The sequence below is a fragment of the Copadichromis virginalis genome, linkage group LG7 (genome assembly GCF_057382275.1).
Source record: "Copadichromis virginalis isolate Kocher_CV1m ecotype Utaka linkage group LG7, C_Virginalis_male_GT1.1, whole genome shotgun sequence".
Taxonomy (NCBI): domain Eukaryota; kingdom Metazoa; phylum Chordata; class Actinopteri; order Cichliformes; family Cichlidae; genus Copadichromis; species Copadichromis virginalis.
In genome coordinates, this window is record NC_140624.1 from 19,294,204 (window position 1) to 19,308,951 (window position 14,748).

General features: G+C 41.5%; 2 protein-coding genes across 8 annotated transcripts in view; one reads left to right on the forward strand and one right to left on the reverse strand.

The window, feature by feature from the left end:
* The window catches only part of srpk2 (SRSF protein kinase 2), a 74,998-nt gene extending 66,956 nt beyond the window's left edge, over window positions 1-8,042 (forward strand). For 4 of the 6 annotated variants that reach the window (XM_085462366.1, XM_085462365.1, XM_085462367.1 and 1 more), the window contains 4 exons: window positions 52-121; window positions 1,439-1,531; window positions 1,820-1,912; window positions 5,574-8,042. In XM_085462366.1, the coding sequence (XP_085318492.1) occupies window positions 52-121; window positions 1,439-1,531; window positions 1,820-1,912; window positions 5,574-5,758 (441 nt within the window). In that variant the 3' untranslated portion in view covers window positions 5,759-8,042. The remainder of the gene's footprint in view (window positions 1-51; window positions 122-1,438; window positions 1,532-1,819; window positions 1,913-5,573) is intronic. The other 2 variants (XM_085462369.1, XM_085462370.1) reach the window with 1 other exon arrangement.
* Window positions 8,043-8,163: 121 nt separating this feature from the next.
* Window positions 8,164-13,962, reverse strand: adck2 (aarF domain containing kinase 2). 2 transcript variants are annotated; one of them, XM_085462371.1, is made up of 8 exons: window positions 12,921-13,962; window positions 12,620-12,766; window positions 12,352-12,480; window positions 12,176-12,271; window positions 11,791-12,069; window positions 11,372-11,503; window positions 9,500-9,553; window positions 8,164-9,396 (listed from the first exon to the last, which is right to left on the reverse strand). In XM_085462371.1, the coding sequence occupies exons 1-8, from the start codon at window positions 13,782-13,784 to the stop codon at window positions 9,256-9,258; spliced, it is 1,842 nt and encodes a 613-aa protein (XP_085318497.1). In that variant the 5' UTR covers window positions 13,785-13,962; the 3' UTR covers window positions 8,164-9,255. The 2 variants fall into 2 exon arrangements, with proteins under 2 accessions (XP_085318497.1, XP_085318498.1); XM_085462372.1 differs by lacking the exon at window positions 12,352-12,480.
* Between the last annotated feature and the right edge of the window lie 786 nt (window positions 13,963-14,748).

Sequence of the window (14,748 nt, forward strand, 5' to 3'; positions counted from 1 at the left end):
ACTAGTTTGCAATCATTCGTTGAGAGGCGTACTCAGTATGTCCTCCTGTAGGCATTTGAGCTGGCCACTGGAGATTACCTGTTTGAGCCTCACTCTGGAGAAGACTACTCCCGCGATGAGGGTGAGTATTTAAATCTTTATGGCACAAACTGTTTTATTTCCAAATATAGGAGCTGCAGCTTCCACTGGAGAATTAATGCTGAATATTTTTAATCTTAAAACTTTAAACTGAATGTTGGAGATGTTTGGTGCAAAGTGTTTAAACTGTTTGATATTACTGCGTAAATAATTAGCTTCACAGTTTTTCTCCACTATTTGATCAACTTTATATAGAAATGTAAAACAGATTTTAAAATAGAACTGAAATCATAAAAGGACGAATAGAATAAATAATTGAAAAAGACTTGAAAAATATACTTTTGTTTATCCCTATGCAATAATGTTGGGGCTTTTGTGTCTTATCGGATAATGGAGAAAAGCTGTAATTTTAAAAAGGTAGTTTGTATTGTTAGCGCTTAAAAAATTAGCCAAAATCAGTTTAGTTTAAAGTTTAGTCAACCCCTCTCCCCACATCCTTCTATCCACTTTAAATTCTGTCCCTTGAATCTGCTGCTGTGCCTCCACACATCCACACCAAGCCCACACTTCAAACCTTAGCCCAACATTAGCCAAGTGTCCTGTGAGATTACGTGTATCTGTTTTCTGGTCTTTCTCCATCCTTTGCATGTGGACTCCAGTCATTAATCATACTAATTCTTCTAAATGTTATGTCTCGCGAAAACATGTCACATTACCAAACTGTGCAGCTTCACCCCCACATTTCTCTTTATCACTTCCCCTCATCTGGTCTTTGATCTGTCTCAGCTCATTGTGCTGTGTTTTCAGGGGGGGGGGGTCTTTTTCCCCTCAGAGCATGTGACACACAGTTGGCTCCCTGCTTCCTGTTCTGCACAGGCAATAAGCCAGTGTCAGTTTTATTCTGGCATGCTTATTTTACAGAGGGTCACCTTTGATCTCCCGCTACTGAGGCCAGATTGAAAATCCAGTTCGTTCAGATCTGAATCTAAATACATGTCACTTTATTCATTTCATTTCCTCACCTGTGGAGGCACAGCTCACTAACACACGCTGTTTCCTTTACTGTCTGACTCTTTTTTTTTCCTCCCTCTCTTTATCCCTTCCTTATGCCCCCCCCCCCCCCATCTTTTTATACCTCACACTTCCTTTTTTTTTCAATGTTTTGTACCTGTAATTGTCCCTTTTTTGTATTTACAATGTTCTTACACTGTGTTTCATCCTTATTTCGATTAATTCTACCGTCTTTGGCTTTACTCTTTTTATATTTCTATTTCTTTGTCAACATTTCCTGCCCCCTTCCTCTTCTTTTTCTTTTTCTCTCTCCCTTCTCCCTCCTCCGACCTGCCTCTCTCCTCCATAGACCACATAGCCCACATCATAGAGCTGCTGGGCTGTATTCCGAGGCACTTTGCGCTCTCCGGAAAATATTCCCGGGAGTTCTTCAACAGAAGAGGTAGCGCTGGCCAGAGAGCTGGTGGGACTGGGACACACGGATGTCTGAGAGGGACAGAAATTATGCACTGGCAGACCATTGTAAAATCAGATTTGAAAGTATGATTAAAACATCGAGAACAAGCTTCTCACTGCATTACCAATCGGTCTCTAAGCGCGTCTGCGGTGTACCCCAAGGCATCAGTGTGTGTCGGTACCATTCAGCCAGTGTATGTGCGTGTTGATGTGTGTGCATGCCGTAATGCTGAACCGTGCTTGTTCCCTCTGTGACGTATGTGGTGGTGGGCAGACCACATCGCTCTGATCATGGAGCTCCTTGGGAAGGTCCCACGCAAAGTGGTCGCTGCTGGGAAGTACAGCCGAGAGTTTTTCACCAAGAAAGGTAAACGACTCCGTGGTTGATGACTGGTTAAGGGTAGTGTGAGCCAAAGGGACAGCGGTAGTGTGTCAGGAGCTGGGCTGTTATAGTTAGCTAAACCAATAGATGTGAAAAAGTAACAACTAAAAGAAAACTAAAATGATTATCTTTTTTTTAAATAACTAAACTAAAACAGAGTTAAACAGGAAATGACCTTACCTTTAGTCTCTGTCAGTGTGGTCAAATTTGTCAACCCAGCAAACATCAGGAGGCATTGATTTGTCTGTTTATTAAGACTGACACATCTGTATGGCATTAAATGTTGTGCTGCCTGTTCTGAACTTCATAAATGCCGACTCAGCAAATACTCCAAATAAATAAAACTATTCATTTAAAACTGAAATGAGCAAACCCGAACCCTCGAAACAAGCAAAAGTAAAATGAATTGACAATAAAACATCAAAATGAAGTGATTTTCAAAGCAGATAAAATAAACAAATGTGTGCAATAAATATATTTTAAACACTGCCGGATTCTATTAAGTTTCCATAACTTAATAACAAAATAAAAAGGATTTTAAAAGCACTTCTAGAAAACTCCACATGTGCATTTAATAGGAAAAATATCTGTTAAGAATCACTTCTGATCTCTGCTAGTCAGTAAAATTCATATAGAAGGTGATCACTGTCAAGGAGATCGGGTGTTGAATATTTACATTAACTAAATATCTGTAAATTATAAGTTATTATTAACCAGACTGATAAATGTAAGCTTGCTATAATTACCTCTGATTTAAAATCTATGTCACACTTTGATATTTCACATCTGCCTTTCATTCAGTTTTTTTCCCCATGGCACAGACAACACAGTGACATATTTTTATTATATATCCCGACTAACAAATAAGTTTTATATCCTTTGTAAATTCCAAAAGAAACAGTTAAATGTGTTTAATCAGTGCCTCCTATATATCAAAGTTAGGATTAATAGTTTACAGGTTTATGACCAGGTAAAGCCAGTTAAACTAGTAGCAATGACAGTGTATAAGGCTTCTCTCTAGTATGTCATGCACCTCTCTGACCCTACTCACCTGTGAGCATGGTAAGTTCATGGACCTGTGATTGATACAGCTGATAACCCTTGCAATCTCTCACTCACTCTCGTTTTCCTTTCTGCTCATATATTCTTCTTAATGTGTCATGAGACCTGAATATTTCTCCTTTGATCCTGTCTCTATCTGAGGTCTGAGCCTGCACTTGATGTCTCAGTGTTCTCTCTTTTATCTCCGGGTGCTCTGTTAATCGGGTCCGACTCTCTCGCGTCTGCCGAGACGCTTTCGACTGCATGTTGCAGTCAGACGGCCTTGGCAGCTTGTTTACTTCATGTGCACTGATATATTGATTGGAGGCAAAAACACCTGGAAAAACTATACTCTGCATAGGAAAGAATAACAGCTGTAAGGGTTTATCCTGCTAACAAAAACCACATTTCCTAATGAATGTTTGCACAAAGCTGGAGAATTCTTAACAGTTTCCATTCTCCCATCTTGCAGAGGAAAAAGAGGTTACCATGGCAGCCGTGGTTTGAACCGGACCTTCGGTCTCGATCGCTCCGATCATTAATCATTCGCTCACACTTGCTTGCTTCCCTGTCAGACTTGTGTTTTCCTCCTCTCCTGAATAATAGACACCATCCTTTTCTTTTCTCTTCTGTTTCTGTTACCTCACCAGGTCTTTGGCTATTTCTGTCCCTCTTGTACCCTCTGTTATTGTGTATTTTTCTGCCAAGACTCTGCAGGTTTTCACTCCATTGGTACAGCACCTCACTGATTAGCAAACCTTCAAACACACAGAGAGGCAAAGTAATTAGTGAAATCAGCTACTGTTTGGCTGAAGCCTGCATAATCACAGCCTAATGTGGCATCTGATTATATGACCGGTACACCAAAATACCCAGAAAAGAAAAAAATATAGATTTGCCTCCAGTAGTATTTTTACATTTTAAAAAAGATTCAGCAGCAACCTCTTCAACTGTTAGATTAACGTTTGCTGTATTGATACCTGCAGCATGCACGGTAATGATGTTACTTCACCGCGACACCTTCTCGCTCACTATGATTGCACCATAGATTTACCCGCGTTTTTCTCATATGGCTTCAATCAGACTGCACACACACTCTTTGTACTAGGGAGCTCTCAGGTTAAAGACCATGCAATGTCTGATCTGACAGCATCAGCCGCTGGGTGATGTATGGAAAAGTTCAGGGTTCTGGTAAAAGTCTGAAAACTGATCAAGTCTTGTTCTGAGGTGATAAGCCAGTTTTTACAATAACACTAACACTAAATAAGGACTGGTTGTGTAATGACATGGCAGTGATTAAAGTGTTGTCAGTTTCCTGTTAATGATGCTTGAATCATGACAATGCACGAGAAGCTTCTTTTTAGTAATTGAAAAAATGGTGAGCAGGTTCCTGCACCATTTTAAATATCAAATTGAATGCTTTTCAAGGCATAAAGAAAATTATGTATAACTAGTCACTTCTAGTCGGGTACACAGCTATTCAGTAATCCCTACAGCAAGTGGATATTTGGAGATCACAATATATCGACAGGGACCAATATATTGGCTAATACTGGCTATTTGATCATATCTTGGTAACAACATTTATAATGTTAAATCCATGAATATTTAAAAAGTAGAGAAGAGATGAAAGAAACACCCTTCAGACATGTTATGAGTGCTAATATTGCATAATTTGTCCACAAGAGGCCACTCCTGGAACTTCCCTGTTAGCCTTACACATAAACAACCAGCTGATTGGAGCAGAGGTAGAGTGTAAACAAGTAATCCACAAAAAATGTTATTTTTAAATTGCATTGCAATAGTTTCTTAGTGAGCACTCACAAATAACTACACAGATAGCGTTAGGTTTAAAATAAAAACCACAAAGCATGCTTTTCACTTTAACTTAATAAAGTTATTTCCGACTGCCATGTTTCCTACCAATGTGTCAAGTTTAATCACACATGGTGTATAACAGTTTTATTTGTTTAAAGCAATTTCACAACAACAGTAATCTCTGATTATTCCTTATGAGCAAGACTTTGGAATGCTGTCGACTTTTTCTGCTGCATTTTCTTTAAATAATTCTGAACAGAAATTAAACTGTTTTTGTAACGAGATGTTGCTGCTGAATTATCAGGATTTCACTGATGTGGGCACCATTGTTTTTTTCTAACTCCACTGTTCTGGAGAAAAGGCAGAAATCTCAGAGGCCAAAGCTAAAGCTGTACTATCTGCATGTCTGGGTGCTTCTAGAGTTAAAGGATACGGCTGGTGGTGTTTTGTATTTTTCCTCGTGATCAGCAAATCCCAGAAAAAAGCCAAAAACAACTATGCCGCAGTCACATCTCTTAGTTTTAGCAGATTAACACACAGTTTGTGCTCTGCCAAGTACCGAAACAAAACGATGGTGAAAATAAGCAGGATTTGGCTACAGATTCCAGATCTTGCTTATTTTCATGTTTTTTCTGGTATTTGTGGAAAGCAAGTCAACATTATATACCACCAGTCTTTTTCCTTTACTCAAGAAATCCTTTTTTTAAATTTGTTGGGACCAACATTTTTCAAACGTTCCAGTTCATCCTACCATGCCAGTGACTCTGCTGTGTGTGGCCTTCTGCAGGTGAACTGCGGCACATCACCAAGCTGAAGCCGTGGTCCCTGTTTGACGTGCTGGTGGAGAAGTACGGCTGGTCGCACGAAGACGCCGGTCAGTTCACTCACTTCCTTCTGCCCATGCTGGAGATGGTGCCTGAGAAGAGGGCCTCGGCCGGCGAATGCCTCAATCACCCGTGGCTCAACTCCTAGCCACAAACACTGAGCAACGCCCTCCTCCTCTTCCCCGCTGCCCACCCAACAGTTAGCCCAAACACCACCCCCACCCTGGTGGCAGCCTTTGGAACCCCGATGTGGAAAGAAGCTGGCAACAGATGAGAAGGACCTCCTTAATGCATTATCTCACATATCCATTTCATGCTTACCTGAAAATGCTTAACCTCCCACATTTCTTTTCCCAAAAGGAATGTAAAGACGAACTTGTGGAGATAAAATGACAAAAACAATCAGACTGTTGGAGGATGAATGCTGCCCACTTTGGAAAAGGGAGAAGTTGGGCTCTGCCTGAAAGAAATGTGCTTTCTTCTCTTTTTCTGCCGTCAGGATGCCGGTCAGTCTCTTACATCTGTCTGTCTCTTCCTAATTATAATTTTTTAAAAAATCTGTCTCGGGCGATGGACAGCTGCTGATCTTCTCAGTATTTTGAAAGAAAAGTCAACAAGTAGCCTTGATGTATTGCTGATGGCCCACAGCTCCATCTGCCATGACCTTTACACAGCCAGGGCCTCAAACTCAGATGAGAGTGTGTGTGTGTGTGTGTGTGTGTGTGTGTGTGTGTGTGTGTGTGTGTGTGTGTGCATCTTATTGAGCATGTGTGATGAGCGTACGTGCCTGCGCTTAAGGTCTGCCTACACAGACCCTCGTCTTTTTTCCCCAGTCTAACTTCCTTTCCTAACCATGGAAGAAGTTCCCATATCAAACTCCGAGTTTACACCCTAATTTCTTCCAGGAATCCCAAAACACCCATGTGACCTGTTTGTTTCCCCACATTGCCTCTCTCCCCTTCCTAAATGAGCGTCATGATCCTGCCCGGGGACTGCTGCAGAAAGCTGGAGGGCAGCCAGTCCTCCAGGGGGCAGCACACTGAAAAGGAGGACAGAAACAGTGTGGGCTGTGCAAAAATACAATCAGTTCAACAAAGAGGAGAACTGCTTGGTCTTTAGAGACTCTTTTTAACAATGCATGGAGAAGACTGAAGGAGCAGCATGAAGGATTATGAGAAACAAATGATGGATGCTTTGTTTCCTGTTTCATCACACCTCTTGGACATTCTGTTAGAAAGATTTACATTAGGTTAGGATATTTGGTGCCCCCATCCCTCCGCCCCCAAAATGAAGGTGGCTACTTTACAGTCCCCTTCTCCACCAGCTTTTGACATTCCTAAATCTTGATCCATCATTCCTTGACTTTTATTCCCGAGAACACTTCTGTTAATTCCTACTGTGGCACGTTTACCAGAACTTATTGGTACTATTCTCCCCTTTTTTGCCCTTATAAAGAAACCCTTTCTTCCCTGAGCTTCTCCAGAAATGGGATGGTCACACGGAGGTTGCACTTGTCTTTGTAGATGTCCTTCAGGGATTTGAAACCTTTGTATATAGAACTGAGATTTGGCAACACAGATAAGCGACCGTGGACAACATTTCAACACGCAAGCATCATTCCAAAAAAACAGAAGAAAGAAAGAAAATACAGAGGTGGTTGTTGGCAGAACTTGACTTCCTCTGATATAGTGTTTTTTTGTTTTTGTTTGTTTTTGGGTGGGCTGCCACAGCTCAACCCTGCAGGAATGTTCAGACTGAACTGCGCCACCTGGTGGCTGGACGAGAGTACTGCATTGCCACACTGCTGCTGCTCTCAGTGCCAACACTCCAAGACGTTCCACTGTATCTCTCTACTTAATCCGTAATGCTCTGTCAAACACACAGACAACCACAAACTCGCATCATCACAATTAGTCCAGTTGCCTATTTTTTCGCAATAAATGAAAACAAAAGATGAGTATAAGTAAATGGTGAGATATTTTTAAAAACTATTTAATTCATTTTAAAAAATGGAAAAAAATAAAACTTTTCTCTGGTTGTCGTGACCGTGAACAGAATCTCGTCTTATACTGAGGTGATTGTGTTTGTCTGTTAGAGATGTTTTTATTTCTTCTTTCATTGCAATTATTAATGATGATGATTATTATTATTAAGAGGTTTTGTTTTGTTTTTTTACACTTTGCACCTCTCCCCTCCCTCCCTACTTGAATAGTGCTGCTTTGTCCAGGCCCGTGATGGGGGAAAAAATTCAACAGTTTTGCAATAAAGGATTTTGTGATGAGGTTCTTTTTATTATTTTATTTGGTTTCTTTTTCACCAAAACCTCCTGAACTCACTCTCAGCCATGCTGACTGTTCTTCCTGATGATATTGACAGAATCGCGTCTTGTCTGTTTTTCATTGACAGATTTAATAAAATTGTAAATTAATGGATCCTGTGCCCTTGATGCAGTGAATTTTCTGCTTTGAAGTTGCACTTGGCAGCAGTCGACCTAAACATGTCCGGTGAACTTATGATCGCAAACTAAAGGCATCGAATGAATAGAAAACAAAGTCACTACAGGTTCTCTTTTTATTGACATGAATAACTCACATTCAATCTAATAATTTCAAAAATACACTATATTGCCAAAAGGATTCACTCACCCATCCAAATCATTAGGTGTTCCAAGCACTTCCACTGTCACAGGTCTATAAAGTAATTTCCCCACTCCTAAGTATTTCACAGCAAGCTGTTAGTGGTATTATATTCTGTAATAAGATCATGGGATGCTGAGGTACATAGTGTGCAGAGGTCACCAACTTGCTGCACAGTCAGTCGCTACAGAAATTAGCTCAAGAACAGTGCATAGAGAGCTTCTTGCACAAATGTGCTTCTGGAAATGGTCAAAAATTCCCACAAACACACTTCTAAACCTTATGGAAAGCCTTCCAAGAAGACTTTAAGCTGTTATAGCGACAAAGGGTGAGCCCACATATTAAACAATATGAAAGTTCAATATGCACGTGAAGGCAGATGAGTCAAAACTTTCTGCAATATAGTGTATGCTACAATACCCAGGTCAGTTTTGTGTGTTACAATTAGTCAACACATTGTCAACCTAGTGTATAAGAATGTGATACAGTACATTGTGATTCACACTGAAGCAAACATGGTCCACTCAATTACATTTTTAGGATTCAATAAAGGATGGAGTGATAATAGATGTCCTGAGATCAATATTAGTCATTGAACATTAAAATGTGCTTTAAAATATCAACATGTGATTTTAGCAGTATTTTGTTTTAGATCGTAAATCCCAACAAATGCCCTCTGGTGCCACTTCCCCCCTCCGACTCAGCCAACAGCCTGCAATAAACTTCAAGGGGTGTAGTGGATATTTTAGTCAAACAGATAACACATTTCCTAATAGGAGTGATAAAAGTGGGAATACCCACAAATTTGACCATATAATGAGGTATATTTTGGTATCACCACTATGGAAATGTGGAGGAGACGTGTATGCCACACAGGAATATCTTGCATTGTAAGCCTAAAGACAAACGTCATGGTATTATTAGGATGTACACATGAACTGTAGATCCACTAAAGGCATACTACGCTTGTGTGTACATTTATTATACAGCTGCTTCCTTTGTGTGTGCATCACAGCAGCGAGGCACAGTTCTTCAACAGCAGGGGTTTGGCTAAATCCAGAATGTCCAAGTTGGGATCGAGAGACCTTCCCAGGCCTTCCAGCACCATGATAGCGAAAATTATTGAGGAAAAGTTGCTCTCCAGCTTGACCTGGAAACACGGTGACAAGCGAAATACATATTTGACAGATAAATAAGATTCTGTTAAGATCAATTTTTTTTTTTTAAAGTATAAAAACCTGGTGATGTTATACCTTGTGTTTGATGAGTAGGCCAAAGACTCTGGAAAGTAAGTCGGCTGCCTGGACCTGCAAGCAAAGAAAACAAACCCCAGCAAAGAACTATGTAACCACTATTAAAAATCACTGATTATGTAGTGAAGCCTGTCCATAGTGTTAACATTTGTGTTAACTTTCCTCATATCTCCAAAAGTTGATTCTGTTCATCTGGACGTAGCGTTTTGTGGGAGAAACGTTTCGTCATCATCCAAGTGACTTCTTCAGTCTCAGCTGACTGCAGGTTTCCCCAATCTTATAAACAGTACATTTGCATAATGACTGAAACCAGCTCACTGAAGGAACAATGGGCTGGGAGGTCAGTTCCTTAATCTTAATTATGCAAATTCTCATGACCATTGATCAACAACCACTGACCAAAACCCACTGATCAATGGCCATGAGTACCAGTCACAGAGTTGGGGAATGGCTGCAATCACAGCATTGTAAGATGGCGAAAGATGTACCCTTAGGCCCCCTCCTCGATTCAGAGATGGTCTTTCCCTTTTCATGTAAATGGCCTCCTTGACTCCGCGCTCAAACCAGCGTTCCTCCCTGTCCTGTACATCCTCATCCTTGAAAGAGTGTCCACTGGCCTGTAGGTGTAAATAGACTGCATAGCCCTGGCCTGACGAGGTAGCTCTTCTGTGTTGTGCCATCCGCTTCGCCAGAGGTTGTTTGGTTTCCCCGATGTATAAATCCTGGCAATCCTCCTGGCACTTAACAGCGTACACTATGTTACTCTGTGTCAGGGGACCCAATCCTCGGGGTAGACCAAGTTTTGGCGCAGCGTGTTTTGGGGTTTAAAAGGTTTTCGCTTGGGCAGCGGTTTTCCTTCTCTCCTGGATCGACTGGAGCTTTCTTTAGTTGCCTTTCCAGCTTTGACAAAAGTCCAGCTGGGATAACCACATTTACTCAGGGCCTTCTTGATGTGCTGTTCTTCTGCTTCCCTGGCCGCTGTGTCAGTGGGGATGGTGTTCGCTCTGTGTTGTAGCGTCCTAATGACACCCAGTTTGTGCTCCAGTGGATGATGAGAGTCAAACCTTAAATACTGATCCGTATGTGTAGGTTTACGGTACACGTCAGCTTTTAGATGTCCCCCATTACTGACGGAAACCTCACAGTCTAAGAAGGCTAACCTGCCACAGGAATTAGGATCCCAACGAGGATTAAGGAACTGACCTCCCAGCCCATTGTTCCTTCAGTGGGCTGGTTTCAGTCATTATGCAAATGTACTGTTTATAAGATTGGGGAAACCTGCAGTCAGCTGAGACTGAAGAAGTCACTTGGATGAGTGACGAAACGTTTCTCCCACAAAATGCTACGTCCAGATGAACAGAATCAACTTTTGGAGATTTACTCTCCTGGATGATTGAGAATGCATCAAGAAACTTTCCTCATAGTTTACGTAACTTCCACATACAAATACGACAAAGACATTGACTCCACACACAAAAATGAAAACCAATAACTGATTTGAGTTTGGATTGGCCAAATTCACAACAGCTTTGGTTTTGGATTTTTATGATCAGGCCTCTCGTACAGTTTATTGCTTCACTAGAAGGTTTTTAGATAAGAATAGTTTTGCATGAATTTATGTTGAGGCCAATTTATTTTATCTACACATTTTCATTTTTCAGAAAGCTGTAGTGAAGAGGAAAACGATTAAAAATTCTAAAAGCAAACAATACAGATACAAAATAGACATGTATCAAGTTGCTGGAATCACAAAAGGAGTGCTAAATTTAAAAATAAAAGTATTCTATAATATTATAATGTCTTCTACTGTATTACATTAACCACCATCATCATCCTGGTCATAACACACACAATGCAAATGTTGGTTCATACCTTTCCCAGTGAGAGGGTGTTGCTGCTGAGGGCATGATCCACCAGCTCAGCCATCTCCTTTTTAAACAGCGCGGCATCCTTGCACTCATTAGCTCGGGCATGATTCAGAATCAACTCTGCCACACGCTCACCCTGGGACAAAAAAAAAAAAAAAAGCCACACAAGAAATTCTGTGACTGTTTCATGGGTGGTGGTGTACAAATGACCAAAGCTGTGTCACTGTTCAAACACTTATCGTCATTGCAGATTAGTTAAAGACTGTTCTCATTCACATTTAGGCAGCTTATACATTGATGTTCTTCACAGTTTCATTCAGACACCCCCACAACACTTAGTCTTAAGTGCTGTAGGCACTTTACATAAAATGGCACAAAGTACATCTTAAAGAAGCTATAAAATTTTCCTGCATCGGTTCCTACCTGACGCAGCACCACAGCTGTGAAGACAGCCTTAAAGTTGGCAAGGTCACGGTCACTGAGCTGGGCTACAATGCCAGCATCCAACAAGACCAGCTGGATAGGACACGGCGGTGGCCTGACACTGACCACCACCGTGTCCAACAAATCAGTGAGCGTGGTTTTCCCATGGTGCTCCCCTGAAATACCAGTACCGTCTCCCGAGCCAGCGAGAGGACCCTGACACTGGACAAGTATGTTGCCTGGATGAAGATCCCCATGGACGAAGTTATCCAAAAAAACCTGGAATAAAGAAGTTTACATTGTCACATGATAGCATTCTGCACACATCCTTAAGTATATAAAACATTTATCGTTTACACCAATTGCCTTGGGTTGTGGATCTTACCATTTTCAGCAGCGTGTCTACTCCCATCTTGGCTATCCTCTGCTTCACTTCCTTGGGTACCTCGGAGCTCAAGTAGTTTGAAATGGGTTCACTCTCCTGAAAAGGAGGCTGAATATTAACTGAACTATGCTGTCATCAGTTAATGACCTCAATTACTTGCAGATCATTATACTCACTTCAAAGGTTTCCACTAAGATGCTTCTGGTGACAAATGGTCGCAAAGGAGTAGGGAACTTTACATAATCAAAATCACGGAAATTCGTCTGGAAACGCTCTATGTTTCTGGCTTCAAAACGGAGATCAATCTAAAACGCATGGAAATCGCACCTAACTGTGACCTGTCTTAGTACACAGAATGCTAAAGCTCTATTTAAAAGTCATGTGCAAAGTCAAAAAAACGCTTGTGCCAGGTTAAATGTAGGAGTCTGAATATTTTTACATCACCTGTTTGGTCATGAGCTTCTCAAACTCCTCCACTATCTCACAAATACTGAGCCATTTGAGTCCAGGCAGGCAGTGCAGAAGCCAACTACCTGCTTTCATGAGCAACAGGTCTATCTCCACTTGTCTCCTCACTCCTGGATGGACCACCTACAACGAATCGGATACAATTTATACACACCCAACATAACGTGCAAGAAAAAGAAGGAAAAAAAAAAAAAATCATACAGCATGTTCTCCTTTATTTACACTCCATGACTGTGATGTGAATCTGTAGGAGAGGAAACAATCTTGCAAGACTGACCTTGATTGCCACAGGTATCAGGCGCTCCTCCTGCTGACCATCTAGAAGACTTTTGTCCTCACTGCTCTCTTCCTCCCCACTCCCCCTCCAGAGCTGCCTCAGAGATCTTGCCATGCCCCCTAAACCAGGGATCTCCCAGGCTTCCAACAAATCGTCTTTTTCCATCTCCTCTACTATTGATTGGAAAGCTGGGTCCTCCACTTGGTCCACCCTGGCCCAGCCTCGGTATACCTGTGCAATGCATCCTGATCCCACCGGTTCTTTACTCCGAAACACCAAAACCCTTCTCCAGCCCTCCCCAAAAGCCCGCAGGAGGCACTGCTTGGTATGAGCCCAGGAGTGAGGGCGTACCTTGACGTGGAGCCTGGAGAAACGGTTGCAGAAATTTTGAGAGAAGATGTCTCGTCTAGTACTAGCCCACTGCCCCAGCTTGATGAAAGTAGGACCAGAGGTCTCAGTCACCCACAGCAAAGCATCGAGCCAATGAGGCATCCAGCGGGTAAACACCAGAACCAAGGGGTAAAGGAGAAGAAGGGGGACAAATTTGAAGAGCAGGACCAACGCCCGGAAGCTGAGGCGAAGAAAAAATATAAGTCTGTGCACTTGGATTTTAGCCAAAGACTTTTTTTCCGAAGCCTGGGGTTGAACAAGAACTTCCTGGCATCTGACTGCACTTAAAGAACCGTTGACTGCACCCCAACATAGCAGTGTAATCTTGGGTATGCGGGTTAAAATCTGCCCCCTTCTAACAAAACCGGATCTGGTGTTCTGAATGAGTCCAAGTCTTGCAAAGGAGCCTGCTCTCTGCAAAGTGCACCTCAAGCTGAGGAGGGCTCCTCTTGCTCCAAGGGCTATCGTGATCATAATGTCACACAGCTGCTAGCTCAGTCCAGCAGCTGAACGGATCCACATGTGCTAGTTTTGTATTGCGAAACACCTTTTAGGAGTCATCTGTAAAATATAATCTTTGCTCTCTTGGTAAACACTGCAGGTTTTACCCAGAGGATTACACTTTAAAGTAAAGATGCAAACTAGATTGGCGCTACAAGCATACTTAGCTATTTTTCTACAATTTGGTAGCAATATTTGAACTTACGGTACTCGGTAGTTACTGCAGTTTCTTGACAGACGAGAAGAAACTCGATGACTCTTTTTACTTATGTGGACAAACCGGACATTTAATGCTTCAGCTGGCGTTGCTGTGCCAGCTAATTAAATGTGGATTTCCTCGTTTCCATTGATAACACAACATCTATGGAAACATTGCACTGACAGAGTACGTCCGGATATGACGCTATAGCAACAAGGTCACGTGGTTTTATCTTAAAGGTGCAGTGACAATCACGAAAAAAACTTTCAGCGTTTCAAAACAAAAATTAAAACACGTTTAGTTTCTCGTGTCTACACTTCTTATCCCACACATTGTGGGTCTGTCTCGTGTCACGCTTCTGTATTTAAGAAATTATAATTTTTCTCAACTTAACTTGCAGAAGCAATGGCTCAAATTAACCTCCGTATTGCGCGTGCGCAGTCTGTTGTAGGCGCTTCTTGCTATTATTATTTGCAAAAGCACACGATTAATAATACTAGAAAATGAATTTTCTGAAGAAACTGCAGTGTGAATGCTGATAGCTGAATGTTTTTGAGCTAAAATGAAATAACTGCTGAATGTTAAGTTAAAAATGTTGAATGAGCTGGAAATGTTGTATTTACTTCCTCTTCAGCACTTATTGAGCACCTTTAAGGATATTTCTTACCACTGCTATGCAGATGATATTCAGTTATATATCTCCTTTAAGCCCCAAGATGTTTCCAAGCTACAGATTTT